The sequence below is a fragment of the Oncorhynchus keta genome, chromosome 2, assembly GCF_023373465.1.
Source record: "Oncorhynchus keta strain PuntledgeMale-10-30-2019 chromosome 2, Oket_V2, whole genome shotgun sequence".
In the NCBI taxonomy this organism is placed as follows: domain Eukaryota; kingdom Metazoa; phylum Chordata; class Actinopteri; order Salmoniformes; family Salmonidae; genus Oncorhynchus; species Oncorhynchus keta.
In genome coordinates this window covers 16,813,896-16,836,999 of record NC_068422.1, presented here as the reverse complement: position 1 = coordinate 16,836,999, position 23,104 = coordinate 16,813,896, and the positions used below count along the sequence as shown (strand labels likewise).

Sequence of the window (23,104 nt, the reverse complement as noted above, 5' to 3'; positions counted from 1 at the left end):
GTCTCTCATACCAGACTGTACTGTATATACTGCAGGTTGAAATCCTTCACCTCGGGTGAGGAATTTCTTGATTATGTCGGTGTTGTGAAGACATTGAGAGGTGTCTGCTACTCAGAAGGAATAATCCGTTTGAACCACAGGTTGGTCGTGTGGCGGGAGCCGCCCATGATTGATGGGAGAACAGGACCAACACTAAATAACCTCTATCATGCCTCGCGACCTCACGACCCTATGGTGGGTGCCAGTTTGTTTATGGGTGGTACGTCCGTCCCTTTTTCCCTCCCTCCCTCCCCCACCCGCATGCCGACACGCTAACCAGTGCGCTGCCCGACCGCTGCAGAATCTCTGCTGGGGCTAATGGGCCGGACTGAGGGATTGGACTGTCAGCACGGAGCCGGGAGTCATTTTTCTTCCTTCCTGCACGGTCGTCTGAGGTAGATGTAGAGGTAGCCCCTGTGCACCCCTGGCGACGCCCTACCCCGTGCTCTCCCAATCATCTGTCAGCGGTGACGGAGCCTGCTGGAATAAGGGGGCGTGAGGGAGGAGAAGGAGGGTGTCAATTAGCCTTAGCCGTCCTGACAAACCTGTTTTTCCTCTCCACCACCACTGAGGCAGCAGCCACTGAGGCCCTGGACAACTCGGTCCCTCGTTCCTCTCTGTCACTTTGTGGGGGCTGTGGATTTGTTTCGCTGTAAATGGGTCACACACAGACACTCCATTACAATGCGTGTCTCAGTGTGTCTCAGTGTGTATGTGAGGGGACCAAGTGAGAGGAAGAGTTAGAGGAAGAAAAGAAAGAGTCCTTTGCACCTTTCATGAGAAAACGTACAAAGAGGACTTGACCTTAATCATACTATCAAATGTAAACAAATACAGTAAGCCTTGATCCATCAGTAAACATGCCAACACCTGATCAGTTAGTAGAACTGGGTTCCTGAGTGGAGCAGCAGTCTAAGGCACTGCATCTCAGTACTAGAGGCTTCACTACAGACACCCCGGTTCAAATCCAGACAGTATCACGACCGGCCGTGATTGGGAGTCCCATAGGGAGGTGCACAATTGGCTCAGTGTTGTCCGGGTTTGGCAGGTGTAGGCCGTCATTGTAAATAAGAATTTGTTCTTAACTGACTTGCCTAGTAAAATAAAGGTTAAATGAAAATAGAAAAAGAATAAGTAAATAGTACTGGGGGAGGGATTACATTACATCATCATACTGTACTGCCTCTGAAGCCTCCTCCTCTACCCCCCTCTCTCCATCCCTCTCTCTCACAAACCTCCTCCTCTACCCCCTCATTCTCACAAACCTCCTCCTCTACCCCCCTCTCTCACAAACCTCCTCCTCTACCCCTCTCTCTCACAAACCTCCTCCTCTACCCCCTCTCTCTCATAAACCTCCTCCTCTACCCCCTCTCTCACAAACCTCCTCCTCCATCCCTCTCTCTCACAAACCTCCTCCTCTACCCCCTCTCTCTCACAAACCTCCTCCTCTACCCTCCCTCATTCTCACAAACCTCCTCCTCTACCCCCTTTCTCACAAACCTCCTCCTCTACCCCTCTCTCTCACAAACCTCTTCCTCTACCCCTCTCTCTCTCACAAACCTCCTCCTCTACCCACTCTCTCCATCCCTCTCTCTCACAAATCTTCTCCTCTACCCTCTCTCACAAACCGCCTCTTCTACTCCTCTCTCTCACAAACCTCCTCCTCTACACTCTCTCTCACAAAACTCCTCCTCTACCCCTTCTCTCTCACAAACCTCCTTCTCTACCCCCCTCTCTCATAAACCTCCTCCTCTTCCCCTCTCTCTCACAAACTTCCTTCTGTACCCTTCCATTCCTCTCTCTCACAAACCTCCTCCGCTAGGAATGGAGTGGTGTGGTGTGACAGACCGTCATTGGCAGAAGACTGCAGAGACACACAGTCACGAGCAATTATGTGGAATGAAACGTCATACATCGAGGATAGTTCTGAATGGATAATAAGAATGATCGGAAATAGTAGGTTAGAGTGAAAATGTACGACACATGAATACACATTCAAGATATACAGTAACACACAGATAGAAAAGAACAAGCCTTACCGTAGATTCCTGTGGATATACATGGGAAGGCCTGTGGAAAGAAAGAGAGAGATGACGGTCAGTGCATGTTCACATTATAAAATGTACATTGTAAAATGCCAAGTACGCAGAGGTATTGGTTATTTTCCATCTCTCTAGCATGGGGATAGAGAAAGTTAAGCCAGCAGGTAGTAAAATAAAACGTGTCAGTTTCTATTATTTACTGACTGTCTTTAATATTGCTCTCAATTGGTGGCCTTTGAAACCATTCTACTCTGTGCTCCTTTTCATTTCCTACTAAGTACAGCACGAACATAACATACCGAATCTGTATCCCAAATGGCACCATATTCCCTTTATATAGTGCACTACTTTAGACCAGAGCCCTATGGGCTCTGATAATAAGTAGAACACCATATAAGGAATAGGGTACCATTTTGGAAGCAGACACTAACATACCTTACATGTGATTTATAAAAAACTAGTTATGATGAGAGACTGAAATGCACATCGAGAGACTGAAATGTTTTCCCATTCCTCCTTGCAAAACAGCTCGAGCTCAGTGAGGTTGGATGGAGAGCATTTGTGAACAGCAGTTTTCAGTTCTTTCCACAGATTCTCGATTGGATTCAGGTCTGGACTTTGACTTGGCCATTCGAACACCTGGATATGTTTATTTTTGAACCATTCCATTGTAGATTTTGCTTTATGTTTTGGATCATTGTATTGTTGGAAGACAAATCTCTGTCCCAGTCTCAGGTCTTTTGCAGACTCCATCAGGTTTTCTTCCAGAATGGTCCTGTATTTGGCTCCATCCATCTTCCCATCAATTTTAACCATCTTCACTGTCCCTGCTGAAGAAAAGCAGGCCCAAACCATGATGCTGCCACCACCATATTTGACAGTGGGGATGGTGTGTTCAGGGTGATGAGCTGTGTTGCTTTTACACCAAACATAAAGTTTTGCATTGTTGCGAAAAAGTTCAATTTTGGTTTCATCTGACCAGAGCACCTTCTTCCACATGTTTGGTGTGTCTCCCAGGTGGCTTGTGGCATACTTTAAACAACACTTTTTATGGATATCTTTAAGAAATGGCTTTCTTCTTGCCACTCTTCCATAAAGGCCAGATTTGTGCAATATACGACTGATTGTTGTCCTATGGACAGAGTGTCCCACCTCAGCTGTAGATCTCTGCAGTTCATCCAGAGTGATCATGGGCCTCTTGGCTGCATCTCTGATCATTCTTCTCCTTGTATGAGCTGAAAGTTTAGAGGGACGGCCAGGTCTTGGTAGATTTGCAGTGGTCTGATACTCCTTCCATTTCAATATTATCGCTTGCACAGTGCTCCTTGGGATGTTTAAAGCTTGGGAAATCTTTTTGTACCCAATTCCGGCTTTAAACTTCTTCACAACAGTATCTCGGACCTGCCTGGTGTGTTCCTTGTTCTTCATGATGCTCTCTGCGCTTTTAACGGACCTCTGAGACTATCACAGTGCAGGTGCATTTATACGGAGACTTGATTACACACAGGTGGATTGTATTTATCATCATTAGTCATTTAGGTCAACATTGGATCATTCAGAGATCCTCACTGAACTTCTGGAGAGAGTTTGCTGCACTGAAAGTAAAGGGGCTGAATAGTTTTGCATGCCCAATTTTTCAGTTTTTGATTTGTTAAAAAAGTTTGAAATATCCAATAAATGATTGTGTCCCACTTGTTGTTGATTCTTCACAAAAAAAATACAGTTTTATATCTTTGTGTTTGAAGCCTGAAATGTGGCAAAAGGTCACAAAGTTCAAGGGGGCCGAATACTTTCACAAGGCACTGTATGTCACGATCTTTTGAATGGTTTAATAAGCTACAACAACCTCATCATTGAAAGATAAGTCTCTCAGGTATACGTACGTACACTACATGACCAAGTGTATGTGGACACCTGCTCGTCGAACATCTCATTCCAAAATCATGGGCATTAATATGGAATTTGTCCCCCCCTTCGCAGACATAACAGCGTCCACTCTTCTGGAAAGGCTTTCCACTAGATGTTCAAGCATTGCTGCGGGGACATGCTTCCATTCAGCCACAAGAGCATTAGTGAGATCGGGCACTGATATTGGGTAATTAGGCATGGCTAGCAGTCGGTGTTCCAATTCATCCCAAAGTTGTACGATGGGTTTGAGGTCAGGGCTCTGTGCAGGCCAGCCAAGTCTAGAATGTTATTGTATGCTGTAGTATCAAGATTTACCCTTCACTGAAATGAAAGGGCCTAGCCTGAAACATAAAAAACATCCCCAGGCCAGCATTCCTCCTTAAATGCATTCGGACAGGTAGTGTTCTCCTGGCATCTACCAAACCCAGATTCGTCCGTCGGACTGCCAGATGGTGAAGCGTGATTCATCACTCCAGAGAATGCATTTCCACTACTCCAGAGACCAATGGCGGCGATTGCATGGCTGTGTGCTTGATTTTATACACCTGTCAGCCAAAGGTGTGCATGAAATAACCAAATCCACTAATTCAAAGGGGGGTTCACATACACACATAAACTCAGCAAAAAAAGAAGCAGCCCTTTTTCAGGACCCTGTCTTTCAAAGATACTTTGTAAAATTCCAAATAACTTCACAGATCTTCATTGTAAAGGGTGTAAACACTGTTTCCCATGCTTGTTCAATGAACCACAAAAAATTAACGAACATGCACCTGTGGAACGGTCGTTAAGACACTAACAGCTTACAGACGGTAGGCAATTAAGGTCACAGTTATGAAAACTTAGATGCCTTTATACTGACTCTGAAAAACACCAAAATAAAGATGCCCAGGGTCCCTGCTCATCTGCGTGAACGTGCCTTAGGCATGCTGCAAGGAGCCATGAGGACTGCAGATGTGGCCAGAGAAATAAATTGTGATGTCCGTACTGTGAGATGCCTAAAACAGTGCTACAGGAAGAAAGGACGGACAGCTGTTCGTCCTCGCAGTGGCAGACCATGTGTAACAACACCTGCACAGGATCGGTACATCCGAACATCACACCTGCCGGACAGGTACAGGATGGCAACAACAACTGCTTGAGTTACACCAGGAACGCACAATCCCTTCATCTGTGCTCAGACTGTCCGCAATAGGCTGAGAGAGGCTGGACTGAGGGCTTGTAGGCCTGTTGTAAGGCAGGTCCTCACCAGACATCACCGGCAACAACGTCGCAAATGGGCACAAACCCGCCGTCGCTGGACCAGACAGGACTGAAAAAAAGTGCTCTTCACTGACGAGTCGCAGTTTTGTTTCACCAGGGGTGATGGTCGGATTCGCGTTTATCATCGAAGGAATGAGCGTTACACAGAGGCCTGTACTCTGGAGCGGGATCGATTTGGAGGTGGAGGGTCCGGGACAGTCTGGGACAGTGTGTCACAGCATCATCGGACGGAGCTTGTTGTCATTGCAGGCAATCTCAATGCTGTGCGTTACAGGGAAGACATCCTCCTCCCTCGTGTGGTACTCTCCCTGACATGACCCTCCAGCATGACAATCCCACCAGCCATACTGCTCGTTCTGTGCATGATTTCCTGCAAGACAGGAATGTCAGTGTTCTTCCATGGCCAGTGAAGAGCCCGGATCTCAATCCCATTGAGCACGTCTGGAACCTGTTGGATCGGAGGGTGAGGTCCAGGGCCATTTCCGTCCAGAAATGTCCGGGAACTTGAAGGTGCCTTGGTGGAAGAGTGGGGTAACATCTCACAGCAAGAACTGGCAAATCTGGTGCAGTCCATGAAGAGGAGATGCACTGCAGTACTTAATGAAGCTGGTGGCCACACCAGATACTGACTGGGACTTTTGATTTTGACCCCCCCTTTGTTCAGGGACACATTATTCAATTTCTGTTAGTCACGTCTGTGGAACTTGTTCAGTTTATGTCTCTGTTGTTGAATCTTGTTATGTTCATACAACTATTTACACATGTTCGGTTTGCTGAAAATAAACATAGTTGACAGTGAGAGGACGTTTCTTTGTTTGCTGAGTTTAGATGTAGTGTATGTTTCCCGCTACTATGACCACAAGCCACAAGAACAGAGTGGCGTTAAATCACAGGGGGGTAATGGACATCATCAAGGGGAAAATAATGAGGGAAAATAATGAAGGAAAATATATTTCAAAAACATATGTCTATACAAAAAAATATATGGGGGATTGGAAATGATGCAGACAATTCCATTGATGGAAGCAACAATCTATGTGCAATATTAAAGCTGATCCACCCCATAAAAAATAAAATCATTGTCTACACAGAAGCTCATAAAAAATGATTGCCTGATGTTCTTCTGAACTTCCCAATACCTTTCTGATGCATTTCAATCACTTCAATCACCATACTGGCTTCAGATTGAACTACTGTCAAAAATACTGGCAGACTGATTTGTAGTAGACTGTCATAGCCCAAATTAAAAAAGTTAACATTGGCGATTGATTACATAACTTTCACACAGTGTTGCGAAAAACTTTTGATATCAAAATGAGTTAGTTTCAGAGCTACTGAAAAGCAATAGACAACTTAATGCACACACACACCAATGCAAGTTTTCACCCACACACATCTACTTATAAAGCACACCAGACATTGACATATTCAAAAAAGGCTGTCACAATATTGGACTAATTAATGTTGTGTGATTAAATTGAAGCCATATTGCGGCGAGACAGCGGATGTGGCCACACACACAACCACATACACACAGACTAGCTAGCAGGGACTTGTCCTAAGGGGAACAGTAGATCAGCACTATGGTGGATCCAAAGGTACATCTCTCTGCATAGTAATTATACTCATGAATATCATAATGAAAAAATGAATCAGATTGATCTGTCCCGGGAGCCAGAGCTCTCTCTCTCGTGCACACACACACACACACACACACACACACACACACACACACACACACACACACACACACACACACACACACACACACACACACACACACACACACACACCCAACAGCCCACCCACCCACCAGCCTGTATTTCTGTCTGTCTGTCTGTCTACCTATATATGCACCAAATATCAGATTGAGTTTCCACTCATTGATGTTCCAGGATGTTACCACAAGGACTGGACGTTACCACAACGACTGGACGTTACCACGAGGATTGGACGTTACCACAAGGACTGGACGTTACCACAAGGACTGGACGTTACCACAAGGACTGGACGTTACCACGAGGATTGGACGTTACCACAAGGACTGGACGTTACCACAAGGACTGGATGTTACCACGAGGACTGGACGTTACCACGAGGACTGGACATTACCACGAGGACTGGATGTTACCACGAGGACTGGACGTTACCACGAGGACTGGACGTTACCACAAGGACTGGAAGTTACCACAAGGACTGGACGTTACCACGAGGACTGGACGTTACCACGAGGACTGGACTTTACCACGAGGACTGGACTTTACCACGAGGACTGGACATTATCACACTCTCTGTCTCTCTCTCTCTCTCTGTCTCTGGCTCTCTCTCTCTGGCTCTCTCTTTCTGGCTCTCTCTTTATGGCTCTCTGTCTCTCTCTCTCTCTCTGGCTCTCTTTCTGTCTCTGTCTCTCTCTTTCTCTCTTTCTGTCTCTCTCTCTCTGGCTCTCTGTCTCTCTGTCTGTCTTTCTGTCTTCCTTTCTGTCTCTCTGTCTCTCTGTCTCTCTCTTTCTGTCTCTCTGTCTCTCTCTTTCTGTCTCTCTGTCTCTCTCTCTCTGGCTCTCTGTCTCTCTCTCTGTCTTTCTCTCTAAAAACAGGTGTAGACTAACAGTGAAATGCCTACTTATGGGCCCTTCCCAATAGAAAAATAGGGAAATAATAACAGGAGGAATAAATACACAATGAGTAACGATAACTAGGCGATATACATGAGGTTACCAGTACCGAGTCGATGTTCAATGGGATAGATAATAAACAGTAGCAACAGCAGCATATGTGATGAGTCAAAACAGTTAGTGCAAAAAAGACCAATGCAGATAGTCCGGGTTACTAATGGTTAACTATATAACTAACTATTTAGCAATCTTATGGCTTGAGGGTAAAAGCTGTTCAGGGTCCTGTTGGTTCTAGACTTGGTGCTTCGGTACCGCTTGCCATGCGGTAGCAGAGACTATGACTTGGGTGGGTGGAGTCTTTGATGCAGTCAGACAACATGCTCTCAAGGGTGCAGCTGTAGAACTTTTTGAGGATCTGAGGGTCCATCCCAAATCTTTTCAGCCTCCTGAGGGGGAAGAGGCGTTGTCGTGCCCTCTTCACGACTGTGATGTAGACACCAAGGAACTTGAAGCTCTCAACCTGCTCCACTACAGCCCTGTCGATGTGGATGGGGGCGTGCTCGGCCTTCCGTTTCCTGTTGTCCACGATCAGCTCCTTTTTTCTTGCTGACGTTATTGGATTGGAGCATAACTGATATTTATGACTGTACTTTTCTAAAAGATTATACAAAGTATCCAGTACTTTCCTACAGTAGACATATTATTCAAACATGGCTTTACAGCTGAAAATAGATTCAGTACTCTTTACTTCTCACTCTCTCTCTCTCTCTCTCTCTCTCTCTCTCTCTCTCTCTCTCTCTCTCTCTCTCTCTCTCTCGCTTTCCCTCTCTCTCTCTCTCTCTCTCTCTCTCGCTTTCCCTCTCTCTCTCTCTCTCTCTCTCTCTCTCTCTCTCGCTTTCCCTCTCTCTCTCTCTCTCTCTCTCTCTCTCTCCCTTTCCCTCTCTCGCTTTCCCTCTCTCGCTCTCTCTCTCTCTCTCTCTCGCTTCCCCTCTCGCTTTCCCTTTGCCTCCCTCCCTCCCTCCACTTCTGTGGCCAAGTACATTATGATCCATAGAGCCTTCTGTATGTCTTCCCCATTCCACATTCATCTTATAAAGTATATTAATACATTTAATAAACAGTAAAGAGAAAATATTTTTTCAAAAGCTCCCATTTGTCTTTAAAAGCAGCTGAATACGTGCTTTACTTCTTACATTCATCAACAGGCGTAGCCACTATACAGAAATATAATAGAATGACAAATGGATTAGGGCCATTTCACCACAATTTACAGAACACAGTGAGATTAATATAGAGCTCTAGAAGAGTAGTAAGAATTCATCAAAGAATAACACCCATTGTAAGTGCTGAAATCACTCTGTGTAAGAACTTAGTTGGCCTAAATAAATCACTCTGTGTTGGAACTTAATTGGCCTGAATAAATCAATCTGTGAAGAGCTAAATTGGTCTAACTAACAACTTGTGTTGTTTGTCAAGCTGACCCTGTGAATATAACAGATAATAAGTAAGCGTTAGAAACACCTATTAAAAATCAAAGTCTGCCAGTGTTGGTTGCACAGACACAAAGAATAAAAGTTGACCCACCCAGTGAACGGCATGAAGATGTATTTAGCAATGTTTAAGCTGATTCGCCTTATTTTGATTATGTTTCATAATATCCAATGTGTGAGTCTGGGTGCATTAAAAACAAAGTCTGCCAGAAAGAAGGTTGCACAGACACAACATCAAACACATAAAACTTAGAGCAGGGATGAGATTTCAAATGACAACTTTAATTTCAGTGAGAAGAGAATGTCAGAGCCTCTCATTATGGATGTAAACAAAAAGAGATTGTATTCATGCTTCCTGATTTGGCTGTTCAACACAATACACTGTTGCCTGGTCCCAGATCTGTTCATATTTGGAGTGACATATTTGGATGTTAACCACAAGATACTATAGTCAGTTCCTAGATCTGTTAATATTTGGTGTGACAATGACCTTTTATAACTAATTTCACTGGTTAAACAACGAGTCTCCCTGAGCTTTCTTTGATTAGCACAGATGATGAGTTATCTAGTCTATCTAGCTATCTAGTCCCAAGTCTGTTTGTGCTCTATATACACTGGGTATACCAAACATTAGGAACACATTCCTAATAGGATTTTCACCCCCCCCTTTTTACCCTCAAAAGAGACTCAATTTGTTGGGGCCTGGACTCTACAAGGTTTGAAAAGCGTTCCACAGGGATGCTGGCCCATGTTGACTCCACAGTTGTGTGAAGTTTGCTGGATGTCCTTTGGGTGGTGGACCGCTCTTGATACACTGGGAAACTGTTGAGCGTGAAAAACCCAGCAGCGTTGCAGTTCTTGACACAAACTGGTGCGTCTGGCACCTACTACCATACCCTGTTCAAAGGCACTTAAATATTTTGTCTTGCCCATTCACCATCAGAATGGCACACATACACAATACATGTCTCATTTGTCTCAAGGCTTAAAAATCCTTCTTTAACCTGACTCCTCCCCTTCATCTACACGGATTGAAGCTGATTTAACACATGACATCAATAAGGGATCATAGCATTCACCTGGATTCACCTGGTCAGTCTATGTCATTGAAAGAGCGTTGTTAATGTTTTGTATTCTCAGTGTATATTACACAAGAGTAAAGGCTGGAGAAAGTTTGTCGCAGTGACATCATGAACATTCGAACATACCATACACTGTTCAAAGGGACTTCAATATTTTGTCTTGCCCATTCACCCTCAGAATGGCACAATCCATGTCTCAATTGTCTCAAGGATTAAAAATCCTTCTTTAACCTGTCTCCTCCCCTTCATCTTGACTGATTGAAGTTGATTTAACTGGTGACATCAATAAGGGATCATAGCTTTCACCTGGATTCACCTGGTCAGTCTTAATGTTTTGTATCCTCAGTGTATATAGCCAACTCCCATGTTCTTTCGGCATTACGATGACTATAGGAGTTGGCAAGCCTCAAAATATATCTCGGACCAGCGGGCCATTGGGGTTTGTATGGCTTGTATAGCTTCTGTCTGGATTTCAACCTCATCTCCTTTATTTTCTGGCTTTTGTGAAACTGTCTCTGTTTTTATCCAGTGGTAGTAGTGCATTACTTTACTAGTGCATTAATATATTGTGCATTACTTTACTGGTCATTAGTAAATAGTGCATTACTTTACTAGTCATTAATAAATAGTGCATTACTTTACTAGTCATTAATAAATAGTGCATTACTGTACTAGTGCATTAATAAATAGTGCATTACTTTACTAGTGCATTAATAAATAGTGCATTACTTTACTAGTGCATTAATAAATAGTGCATTACTTTACTAGTGCATGAATACATAGTGCATTACTTTACTAGTCATTAGTAAATAGTGCATTACTTTACTAGTGCATTAATATATAGTGCATTACTTTACTAGTGCATTAATAAATAGTGTATTACGTTACTAGTGCATTAATAAATAGTGCATTACGTTACTAGTGCATTAATAAATAGTGCATTACGTTACTAGTGCATTAATAAATAGTGCTTTACTTTACTAGTGCATTAAGAAATAGTGATTACTTTACTAGTGCCTTAATAAATAGCGCATTACTTTACTAGTCATTAATACATAGTGGATTACTTTACTAGTGCATTAAGAAATAGTGATTACTTTACTAGTGCATTAATAAATAGTGCATTACGTTACTAGTGCATTAATAAATAGTGCATTACTTTACTAGTGCATTAATAAATAGTGATTACTTTACTAGTGCATTAATAAATAGTAATTACTTTACTAGTGCATTAATAAATAGTGCATTACGTTACTAGTGCATTAAGAAATAGTGATTACTTTACTAGTGCATTAATAAATAGTGCATTACGTTACTAGTGCATTAATAAATAGTGCATTACTTTACTAGTGCATTAATAAATAGTGCATTACGTTACTAGTACATTAAGAAATAGTGATTACTTTACTAGTGCATTAATAAATAGTGCATTACATTACTAGTGCATTAATAAATAGTGCATTACGTTACTAGTGCATTAATAAATAGTGATTACTTTACTAGTGCATTAATAAATAGTGCATTACGTTACTAGTGCATTAATAAATAGTGCATTACGTTACTAGTGCATTAATAAATAGTGCATTACTTTACTAGTGCATTAATAAATAGTGCATTACGTTACTAGTGCATTAAGAAATAGTGATTACTTTACTAGTGCATTAATAAATAGTGCATTACGTTACTAGTGCATTAATAAATAGTGCATTACGTTACTAGTGCATTAATAAATAGTGCATTACTTTACTAGTGCATTAATAAATAGTGCATTACTTTACTAGTGCATTAATAAATAGTGCATTACTTTACTAGTACATTAATAAATAGTGCATTACAAGGGCTGCCCAATGGGACCTGGTCAAAAGTAGTGCACTACACATAGGGAATATGGTTCCAGTTGGGACACATCTTTGCTATTGTTATTTCTCAGGCTGTAGTTCTGGGTGTCATGGTGGATATCTCTTCAGAGGTTTCCCACTGGGCACAGGCGTCAGTTCAACGTGTAGTTTTGATTTACATTTGGTTGTGTTGTCAACTAACGTGAATTCAACTTTAAATCAACAAAACATTCACTGATTCAATGTCGCCACATTTTTTGTTGTTGCAATGGTGGAAACAACGTGGATTCAACCAGTTTTTGCCTAGTGGGTGATGTGATTTAAATCTTTACAGAAACCGTTGACCTTTACCAGACGAGAGTCTCCGTCTGACACAAACAGACAGATGATGCATGGAAAATAAAAGCACAACCATTTTTAGTTACTCTCCCCTGTTTTAGACCTGGTCCCAGATCTGTTTGTGCTGTATTGTCGTCATGGCATGACAACGACCATAAGAGTTGGCTTTACAGAACAAACTGATCACTGAGCATGTCTGCGTCTGCTAAATGACTTAAATGTAAATGTAAATGTAAAGACTGATTTAGTTTCCGGCACGAAGGACCATGAAAAAAACGTCACCAAGACATGAGTGGACTCTGAATAATGAGATGGCAGTTTAGACTAAAGACAAGATAACATGTCTGTGTTGGTACAATCTCAGACAAAACCATGTCTAAAAACAGCAAGAATCAGTAACTACTGCAATCACTCATCTGGAATCCACTTGATCCTTAACCTAGTTCAACCACAGTAAATCTGTCGCTTTCCAGCTCTTCTCTGGATTCATTCTGCATTACACTTTTGAGACATTCATAAAAAAGGACTTAAGGCTCCTCCCGCCATCAGGAATCCATTTGATATTTTTACGGAGTATCATATCATATCGAGTGTCTGATGGAAAAAATCTTCATCTTCAGTCAAGATGAGCAGCAATCGGCAGGCCCTTGGTCTCAATTCTTCAGAGTAAATTGAAGTGGGCTGACTGATCATGCTGATCTAGAGTCAGAAGTCATCCCAAACGGCATGCTATATAGTGCTCTGATCAAAAGTAATGCACTACATATCTAATAGGCTGCCATTTGGGACCCAGATTCAATCATTATTATCCTCTGCCTGCTAAAAGGACTGAAGTGTCAATCTCTGAAGTTGAACTTCAGCTCGGCTAACATCATCGGAAACCTTGACACATCCGCAGGAAGGGAAACGTACTCGACACTCACTCACTCACTCACTCACTCACTCACTCACTCACTCACTCACTCACTCACTCACTCACTCACTCACTCACACACACACACACACACACACACACACACACACACACACACACACACACACACACACACACACACACACACACACACACACACACACACACACACACACACACACACACACACACACACACACACACACACACACACACACACACACACACACACACACGCTCATGACCAATGGTGATGACACAGTATCAGCATAATGAATTACACCTCATTTTGTTAGTTGTCTGATCCATTAAAGAGTATTGATCTCTCTCAGGTTGAAGAGTGAGGAGAGAATGCATTAGGTAATCACTTTTACGGGACATTGTAAAGTGCCCCTGATCTCACACACTGACACCTCTGTGAATGTGTCACAAATGGCACCCTACTACCTATATATAGTGCACTACTTTTGACCAAAGCCCATAGGGTTCTTGTCAAAAGTACTGCACTAGAAAGGGAATCGGTTGCTATATAGGAAGCAACCTGTGACATATGCAGTCACTTCCTACTTACCGGCTCAAAGCCCTGCTTACTGCCAGAAGGGAAGGGAAATAAAAACATCATAAAAATATGTCAGAAAGACGAGTTGCTTGGAGGCTTGATTCACGTCTGGCACGAGGCTTTTATTTTACCCATAAATCAGTCAACGGATGCAGTCAAATATTGTCGTAGAAAATGTATGAATCTGGAGCGCAGCTCTGAGTATTAACAACCTCACTGGTGATCAATACCCTGTAAACATCTTGAGGCTTAGCTGCTATTTTCCAAAATGACAAAAACATTGTTACCATCTATTCTCAAAAAAGGAACCTTTATGAAAAGAAGAACATTTGTTGCTTGATTTTTAAGTCGACAAGTTTTTTGGTGAGCCATTGAGAAAGCAGCAAGCCCAGTAAGCACCATACTATATATTCACTGTCCAGTACATACAGTACAATCACCGTGATCATGTACTGTATTACCAAGACTGAGCATTTAGCTACACCTGCAATAACATTTGCTAAATATGTGTATGTGACCAATCAAATTGGATTTGATTTGATCATCAGTGTTGAGTTCTTTCCATGTTTACATTCAACTAGAGCTGGTCATTTGTGCCTCAGTTGGTAGAGCAATGCCACAGGTTGTGGGTTTGATTTCCGCTGGGGATACCCATATATACAATTGATAATACCCTCTTCTAAATGGCATTTATTATTATCGGTCCTGCTTTAAACAAAGTGAAACTTATAAACTGGATATGTCACACAGTTATGACACTATTATTTCCCATATTGTATTGTGTGTTATTCTATTGTGTGTTATTCTATTGTGTGTTATTGTATTGTGTGTTATTGTATTGTGTGTTATTCTATTGTGTGTTATTATATTGTGTGTTATTGTATTGTGTTATTGTATTGTGTGTTATTGTATTGTGTTATTGTATTGTGTGTTATTGTATTGTGTGTTATTGTATTGTGTGTTATTGTATTGTGTTATTGTATTGTGTGTTATTATAATGTGTGTTATTATAGTGTGTGTTATTATATTGTGTGTTATTATATTGTGTGTTACAGTATTGTGTGTTATTGTATTGTGTTATTGTATTGTGTGTTATTGTATTGTGTGTTATTGTATTGTGTTATTGTATTGTGTGTTATTATAATGTGTGTTATTATAGTGTGTGTTATTATATTGTGTGTTACTGTATTGTGTGTTATTGTATTGTGTGTTATTGTATTGTATGTTATTTATTATATTGTGTGTTATTGTATTGTGTTATTGTATTGTGTTATTATATTGTGTGTTATTGTATTGTATGTTAAAGAACACCCCGCTAAAGCCAAAGAACACTCCGTAATGTTCACAACTACATATACTTTGAACTCGCTAAAAGTGGGAGGTGTGGTCAAGAAATACTGGCATATTTTATCATCGGACCCAGTTTTGCCGGCTGAATTTAAAAATCCACCACTTATTGTGTATAGGAGAGTTCGCAATTTACGCGATAAATTGGTTCATGCCAACTGCCAGCCACAAAAGAAAATCAGCCAGGCCCTTTTACGCCCTCTACCAAATGAATGCTATAAATGCAGAGGATGTGCACAGTGCAACAATATGATGAAGTGTGAATATTTCTGCCACCCACACACAGGAAAACGGTTCCAAATGAATGACATCATTAAGTGTTCCACCACCCATGTTATTTACATTATTAAATGTCCATGTGGGCTCTGTTATGTTGGTAAAACCACCCGCTCTCTCAAACAGAGAATTAGTAAACATAAAAGTTAAATGAGGAGAAACGACAGGGATTATCCAGTCGCAGTACATTTCAATGACCTGAAGCATGATATTTCCACCTTTAGATTTTGTGGCATATAGTGAAAGTTAAGATATCAGACAGGGGAGGTGACATTAATAATACTAGAAGGGAATGTTTTGGGATTTTCACCCTCCAGACATTATTTCCTAAAGGACTGAATGATGAAATGCCTATGTATGTTATGTTGTGAATTTGAACATGAATTATGTGCCTATTTAAGATTTCTCTGTTTTTCGTATGATGTACCCAATGACTAATGTAAACTTGCTATGTCCTCATTGTGATTTTACAGACGTGTTTCATACATCTTATTTATACACTTTTGTAATATTTATGAAATGCATATTGATATATTCGGTTGCACTTATTTGTTTTTCCCTTTGCCTACAACCCCATTCGATGTGTAGAATGGATGTGGGAGGGGCCAGGTCTACATAAGGGGGCACATAAAAAAAAATCACAAAAGCTCTGACGAAGGCCGAGGCCAATACATAAGCTTATTAAATATCAGTGAACCTATCAAGAGCCGTGTGAGGTTTCCTTTTTCCTTCATCTTGTTCAATTGTTGCCATGCACCTGCAAATTAGATTGCTCAGAGGTGCGAGTGCCTTTTGAATTATGTGATTGTATTGTGATATTGTATTGTGTGTTATTGTATTGTATGTGATTGTATTGTATGTGATTGTATTGTGTGTTATTGTATTGTGTGTTATTGTATTGTGTGTTATTGTATGTTATTGTATTGTATGTTATTGTATTGTATGCTATTGTAGTGTGTGTTATTGTATTGTGTTATTATATTGTGTGTTATTGTATTGTTTGTTATTGTATTGTATATTATTGTATTGTGTGTTATTGTATTGTGTTATTATATTGTGTGTTATTGTAATGTGTGTTATTGTATTGTGTTATTATATTGTGTGTTATTGTATTGTGTTATTGTATTGTGTGTTATTGTATTGTATGTTATTGTATTGTGTGTTATTATATTGTATGTGATTGTATTGTATGTTATTGTATTGTGTGTTATTATATTGTGTGTTATTATATTGTGTGTTATTATATTGTGTGTTATTATATTGTTTGTTATTGTATCGTGTGTTATTATATTGTGTGTTATTATATTGTGTGTTATTGTATTGTGTGTTATTGTATTGTATGTGATTGTATTGTGTGTTATTACATTGTTTGTTATTGTATTGTGTGTTATTGTATTGTATGTTATTGTATTGTGTGTTATTATATTGTATGTGATTGTATTGTATGTTATTGTATTGTGTGTTATTGTATTGTGTGTTATTATATTGTTTGTTATTATATTGTCTGTTATTGTATTGTGTGTTATTGTATTGTGTGTTATTGTATTGTATGTTATTGTATTGTGTGTTATTGTATTGTGTGTTATTGTATTGTGTGTTATTGTATTGTATGTTATTGTATTGTGTGTTATTGTATTGTGTGTTTTTATATTGTTTGTTATTATATTGTCTGTTATTGTATTGTGTGTTATTGTATTGTATGTTGTTGTATTGTGTGTTATTGTATTGTGTGTTATTGTATTGTGTGTTATTGTATTGTATGTTATTGTATTGTGTGTTATTGTATTGTGTGTTATTATATTGTTTGTTATTATATTGTCTGTTATTGTATTGTGTGTTATTGTATTGTGTGTTATTGTATTGTATGTTATTGTATTGTCTGTTATTGTATTGTGTGTTATTGTATTGTGTGTTATTGTATTGTATGTTATTGTATTGTATGTTATTGTATTGTGTGTTATTGTATTGTGTGTTATTGTATTGTGTGTTATTGTATTGTATGTTATTGTATTGTGTGTTATTGTATTGTGTGTTATTGTATTGTATGTTATTGTATTGTGTGTTATTACATAGTTTGTTATTGTATTGTGTGTTATTGTATTGTATGTTATTGTATTGTGTGTTATTGTATTGTGTGTTATTATATTGTATGTTATTGTATTGTGTGTTATTGTATTGTGTGTTATTGTATTGTGTGTTATTACATAGTTTCTTATTATATTGTCTGTTTTTGTATTGTGTGTTATTCTATTGTGTGTTATTGTATTGTATGTTATTGTATTGTCTGTTATTGTATTGTGTGTTATTGTATTGTGTGTTATTGTATTGTATGTTATTGTATTGTGTGTTATTACATAGTTTCTTATTATATTGTCTGTTTTTGTATTGTGTGTTATTGTATTGTGTGTTATTGTATTGTATGTTATTGTATTGTCTGTTATTGTATTGTGTGTTATTGTATTGTGTGTTATTGTATTGTATGTTATTGTATTGTGTGTTATTACATAGTTTGTTATTGTATTGTGTGTTATTGTATTGTATGTGATTGTATTGTGTGTTATTACATTGTTTGTTATTATATTGTATGTGATTGTATTGTGTGTTATTGTATTGTGTGGGCTGCATTCACGTATCTCTATGGCTGTAGCTATTAGGGCTGCATGCATATGTTTATATGGTTGTAGCTATTAGGGCTGCATTCATATGTCTATATGGATGTAGCTATTAGGGCTGCATTCATATGTCTATATGGATGTAGCTATTAGGGCTGCATTCATATGTCTATATGGCTGTAGCTATTAGGGCTGCATTGATATGTCTCTATGGCTGTAGCTATTAGGGCTGCATGCATATGTCTATATGGATGTAGCTATTAGGGCTGCATTCATATGTCTATATGGATGTAGCTATTAGGGCTGCATTCATATGTCTATATGGATGTAGCTATTAGGGCTGCATGCATATGTCTATATGGATGTAGCTATTAGGGCTGCATTCATATGTCTATATGGATGTAGCTATTAGGGCTGCATTCATATGTCTATATGGATGTAGCTATTAGGGCTGCATGCATATGTCTATATGGATGTAGCTATTAGGGCTGCATTCATATGTCTATATGGATGTAGCTATTAGGGCTGCATTCATATGTCTATATGGATGTAGCTATTAGGGCTGCATGCATATGTCTATATGGATGTAGCTATTAGGGCTGCATGCATATGTCTCTATGGCTGTAGCTATTAGGGCTGCATTCATATGTCTATATGGCTGTAGCTATTAGGGCTGCATGCATATGTCTCTATGGCTGTAGCTATTAGGGCTGCATTCATATGTCTATACGGCTGTAGCTATTAGGGCTGCATGCATATGTCTATATGGATGTAGCTATTAGGGCTGCATTCATATGTCTATATGGATGTAGCTATTAGGGCTGCATTCATATGTCTATATGGATGTAGCTATTAGGGCTGCATTCATATGTCTATATGGATGTAGCTATTAGGCTGCATTCATATGTCTATATGGATGTAGCTATTAGGCTGCATGCATATGTCTATATGGATGTAGCTATTAGGGCTGCATTCATATGTCTATATGGATGTAGCTATTAGGGCTGCATGCATATGTCTATATGGATGTAGCTATTAGGGCTGCATTCATATGTCTATATGGCTGTAGCTATTAGGGCTGCATTCATATGTCTATATGGATGTAGCTATTAGGGCTGCATGCATATGTCTATATGGATGTAGCTATTAGGGCTGCATGCATATGTCTATATGGATGTAGCTATTAGGGCTGCATTCATATGTCTATATGGATGTAGCTATTAGGGCTGCATTCATATGTCTATATGGATGTAGCTATTAGGGCTGCATTCATATGTCTATATGGATGTAGCTATTAGGGCTGCATTCATATGTCTATATGGATGTAGCTATTAGGGCTGCATTCATATGTCTATATGGATGTAGCTATTAGGGCTGCATTCATATGTCTATGGCTGTAGCTATTAGGGCTGCATTGATATGTCTCTATGGCTGTAGCTATTAGGGCTGCATGCATATGTCTATATATGGCTGTAGCTATTAGGGCTGCATGCATATGTCTATATGGATGTAGCTATTAGGGCTGCATTCATATGTCTACATGGATGTAGCTATTAGGGCTGCATTCATATGTCTATATGGCTGTAGCTATTAGGGCTGCATTCATATGTCACTATGGCTGTAGCTATTAGGGCTGCATTGATATGTCTCTATGGCTGTAGCTATTAGGGCTGCATGCATATGTCTATATGGCTGTAGCTATTGGGGCTGCACTCTGATATGTCTATGGCTGTAGCTATTAGGGCTGCACTCTGATATCTCTATGGCTGTAGCTATTAGGGCTGCACTCTGATATCTCTATGGCTGTAGCTATTAGGGCTGCACTCTGATATCTCTATGGCTGTAGCTATTAGGGCTGCACTCTGATATCTCTATGGCTGTAGCTATTAGGGCTGCACTCTGATATCTCTATGGCTGTAGCTATTAGGGTTGCACTCTGATACCTCTATGGCTGTAGCTATTAGGGTTGCACTCTGATATCTCTATGGCTGTAGCTATTAGGGTTGCACTCTGATATCTCTATGGCTGTAGCTATTAGGGTTGCACTCATACATCTCTATGGCTGTAGCTATTAGGGTTGCACTCTGATATCTCTATGGCTGTAGCTATTAGGGTTGCACTCATACATCTCTATGGCTGTAGCTATTAGGGTTGCACTCTGATATCTCTATGGCTGTAGCTATTAGGGTTGCACTCGTATCTCTATGGCTGTAGCTATTAGCGTTGCACTCATACATCTCTATGGCTGTAGCTATTAGGGTTGCACTCGTATCTCTATGGCTGTAGCTATTAGGTTTGCACTCTGATATCTCTATGGCTGTAGCTATTAGGGTTGCACTCTGATATCTCTATGGCTGTAGCTATTGGGGTTGCACTCTGATATCTCTATGGCTGTAGCTATTAGGGTTGCACTCTGATATCTCTATGGCTGTAGCTATTAGGGCTGCACTCTGATATCTCTATGGCTGTAGCTATTAGGGTTGCACTCTGATATCTCTATGGCTGTAGCTATTAGGGTTGCACTCTGATATCTCTATGGCTGTAGCTATTAGGGTTGCACTCTGATATCTCTATGGCTGTAGCTATTAGGGCTGCACTCTGATATCTCTATGGCTGTAGCTATTAGGGTTGCACTCATACATCTCTATGGCTGTAGCTATTAGGGTTGCACTCATACATCTCTATGGCTGTAGCTATTAGGGCTGCACTCTGATATCTCTATGGCTGTAGCTATTTGGGCTGCACTCTGATATCTCTATGGATGTAGCTATTAGGGTTGCACTCTGATATCTCTATGGCTTTAGCTATTAGGGTTGCACTCATACATCTCTATGGCTGTAGCTATTAGGGTTGCACTCATACATCTCTATGGCTTTAGCTATTAGGGTTGCACTCATACATCTCTATGGCTTTAGCTATTAGGGTTGCACTCATACATCTCTATGGCTTTAGCTATTAGGGTTGCACTCATACATCTCTATGGCTGTAGCTATTAGGGTTGCACTCATACATCTCTATGGCTGTAGCTATTAGGGTTGCACTCATACATCTCTATGGCTTTAGCTATTAGGGTTGCACTCATACATCTCTATGGCTTTAGCTATTAGGGTTGCACTCATACATCTCTATGGCTGTAGCTATTAGGGTTGCACTCATACATCTCTATGGCTGTAGCTATTAGGGTTGCACTCATACATCTCTATGGCTGTAGCTATTAGGGTTGCACTCATACATCTCTATGGCTTTAGCTATTAGGGTTGCACTCATACATCTCTATGGCTGTAGCTATTAGGGTTGCACTCATACATCTCTATGGCTGTAGCTATTAGGGTTGCACTCATACATCTCTATGGCTTTAGCTATTAGGGTTGCACTCATACATCTCTATGGCTTTAGCTATTAGGGTTGCACTCATACATCTCTATGGCTGTAGCTATTAGGGCTGCACTCTGATATCTCTATGGCTGTAGCTATTTGGGCTGCACTCTGATATCTCTATGGATGTAGCTATTAGGGTTGCACTCTGATATCTCTATGGATGTAGCTATTAGGGCTACTTGTGTCATGCAACCGTCCTAACCGACTTGCCAAAACTAGTTTGTTAAACAAGACAATTGTGGAGTGGTTGGAAAACAAGTTTTAATGACTCCAACCTAAGTGTATGTAAACTTCCGACTTCAACTGTATGTTCCTACATCTAGTGGAAAGCCATCCCAGACGAGTGGAGGCTGTTATTGCAGCAAAGGGGGGACCAACTCCATATTAATGCCTATGATTTTGGAATGAGATTTTCGACGAGCAGGTGTCCACATAGTGTATTTCTATGGCTGTTGCAATCTTTGGAGACAGGGCTCTTAGATGGGTGGATGGGTTTCCATAGCATTCGTTGCTGAAGTATTACGTTATTCCTTTAGATGACATATCACTCGTAGAAGAGCAAAGTTCAATTACTGTTCTCTCACGGCTGTGCGGCTAGCTTGTAGAAATAACCTATTACAAGTATATTTGAAACCCACCCGAGAACAGAGGCCATTTGTCTAACACAAGAAAATACAAGCAGCAAGCCTACGCTTCATGTAGGTTAGCATTCTGCTTCATTAAGTCTGACACAGTCAGGCCACCACTATAATGAACTTCATGGCATCAAGTACACTATTTATGACTTATGATCTCTAGTTCAGGTTATTATTTTCTGGTGCGTGTGTGTGTGTGTGTTGGCTGGGTTGTTTGCTTAGAAAGTGTGGGTTTTGAATTGGTCACCAGGGAAATTATTCTGTCGGTGTATGGTCTATTACACGCACACACACACACACACACACACACACACACACACACACACACACACACACACACACACACACACACACACACACACACACACACACACACACACACACACACACACACACACACACACACACACACACACACACACACACACACACACTGTAATATACAACACTGCTTTAAAGTAGAGCACCTCTTCTTTCCCTTCCAACAGAATGTGCAACGGCATACAGTACACTGTGGCTGCATCCCAAATGCCACCCTATTCCCTATATAATGCACTTTTGACCAGGGCCCATAGCACTATCTAGGGAAGATGGGTTTTGGGTTGCAGACAGTATATAACAAACCGTCAAAAGGGAATGGTTTGTTATAGATTTTAAACCACTAATGTATGCTTCACCAATTTTGTCACTCTCATGAATAATGCAAAAGTTAGCTATGAAATTGCAATTGATTATTTTGAATCTTGTGAATCAGTTGATTAAAGCAAAATCCAAG

The 23,104-nt window shown here is 40.3% G+C and overlaps 1 protein-coding gene across 1 annotated transcript in view; it reads right to left on the bottom strand.

Annotated features, from left to right (window-relative positions):
• LOC127913265 (ADP-ribose glycohydrolase MACROD2-like) overlaps positions 1-23,104 on the bottom strand; it is a 496,709-nt gene that overhangs the window by 350,578 nt on the left and 123,027 nt on the right. Inside the window, exon 3 of the mRNA XM_052485172.1 lies at positions 2,079-2,109. Coding sequence (XP_052341132.1) covers positions 2,079-2,109 — 31 coding nt within the window. The remainder of the gene's footprint in view (positions 1-2,078; positions 2,110-23,104) is intronic.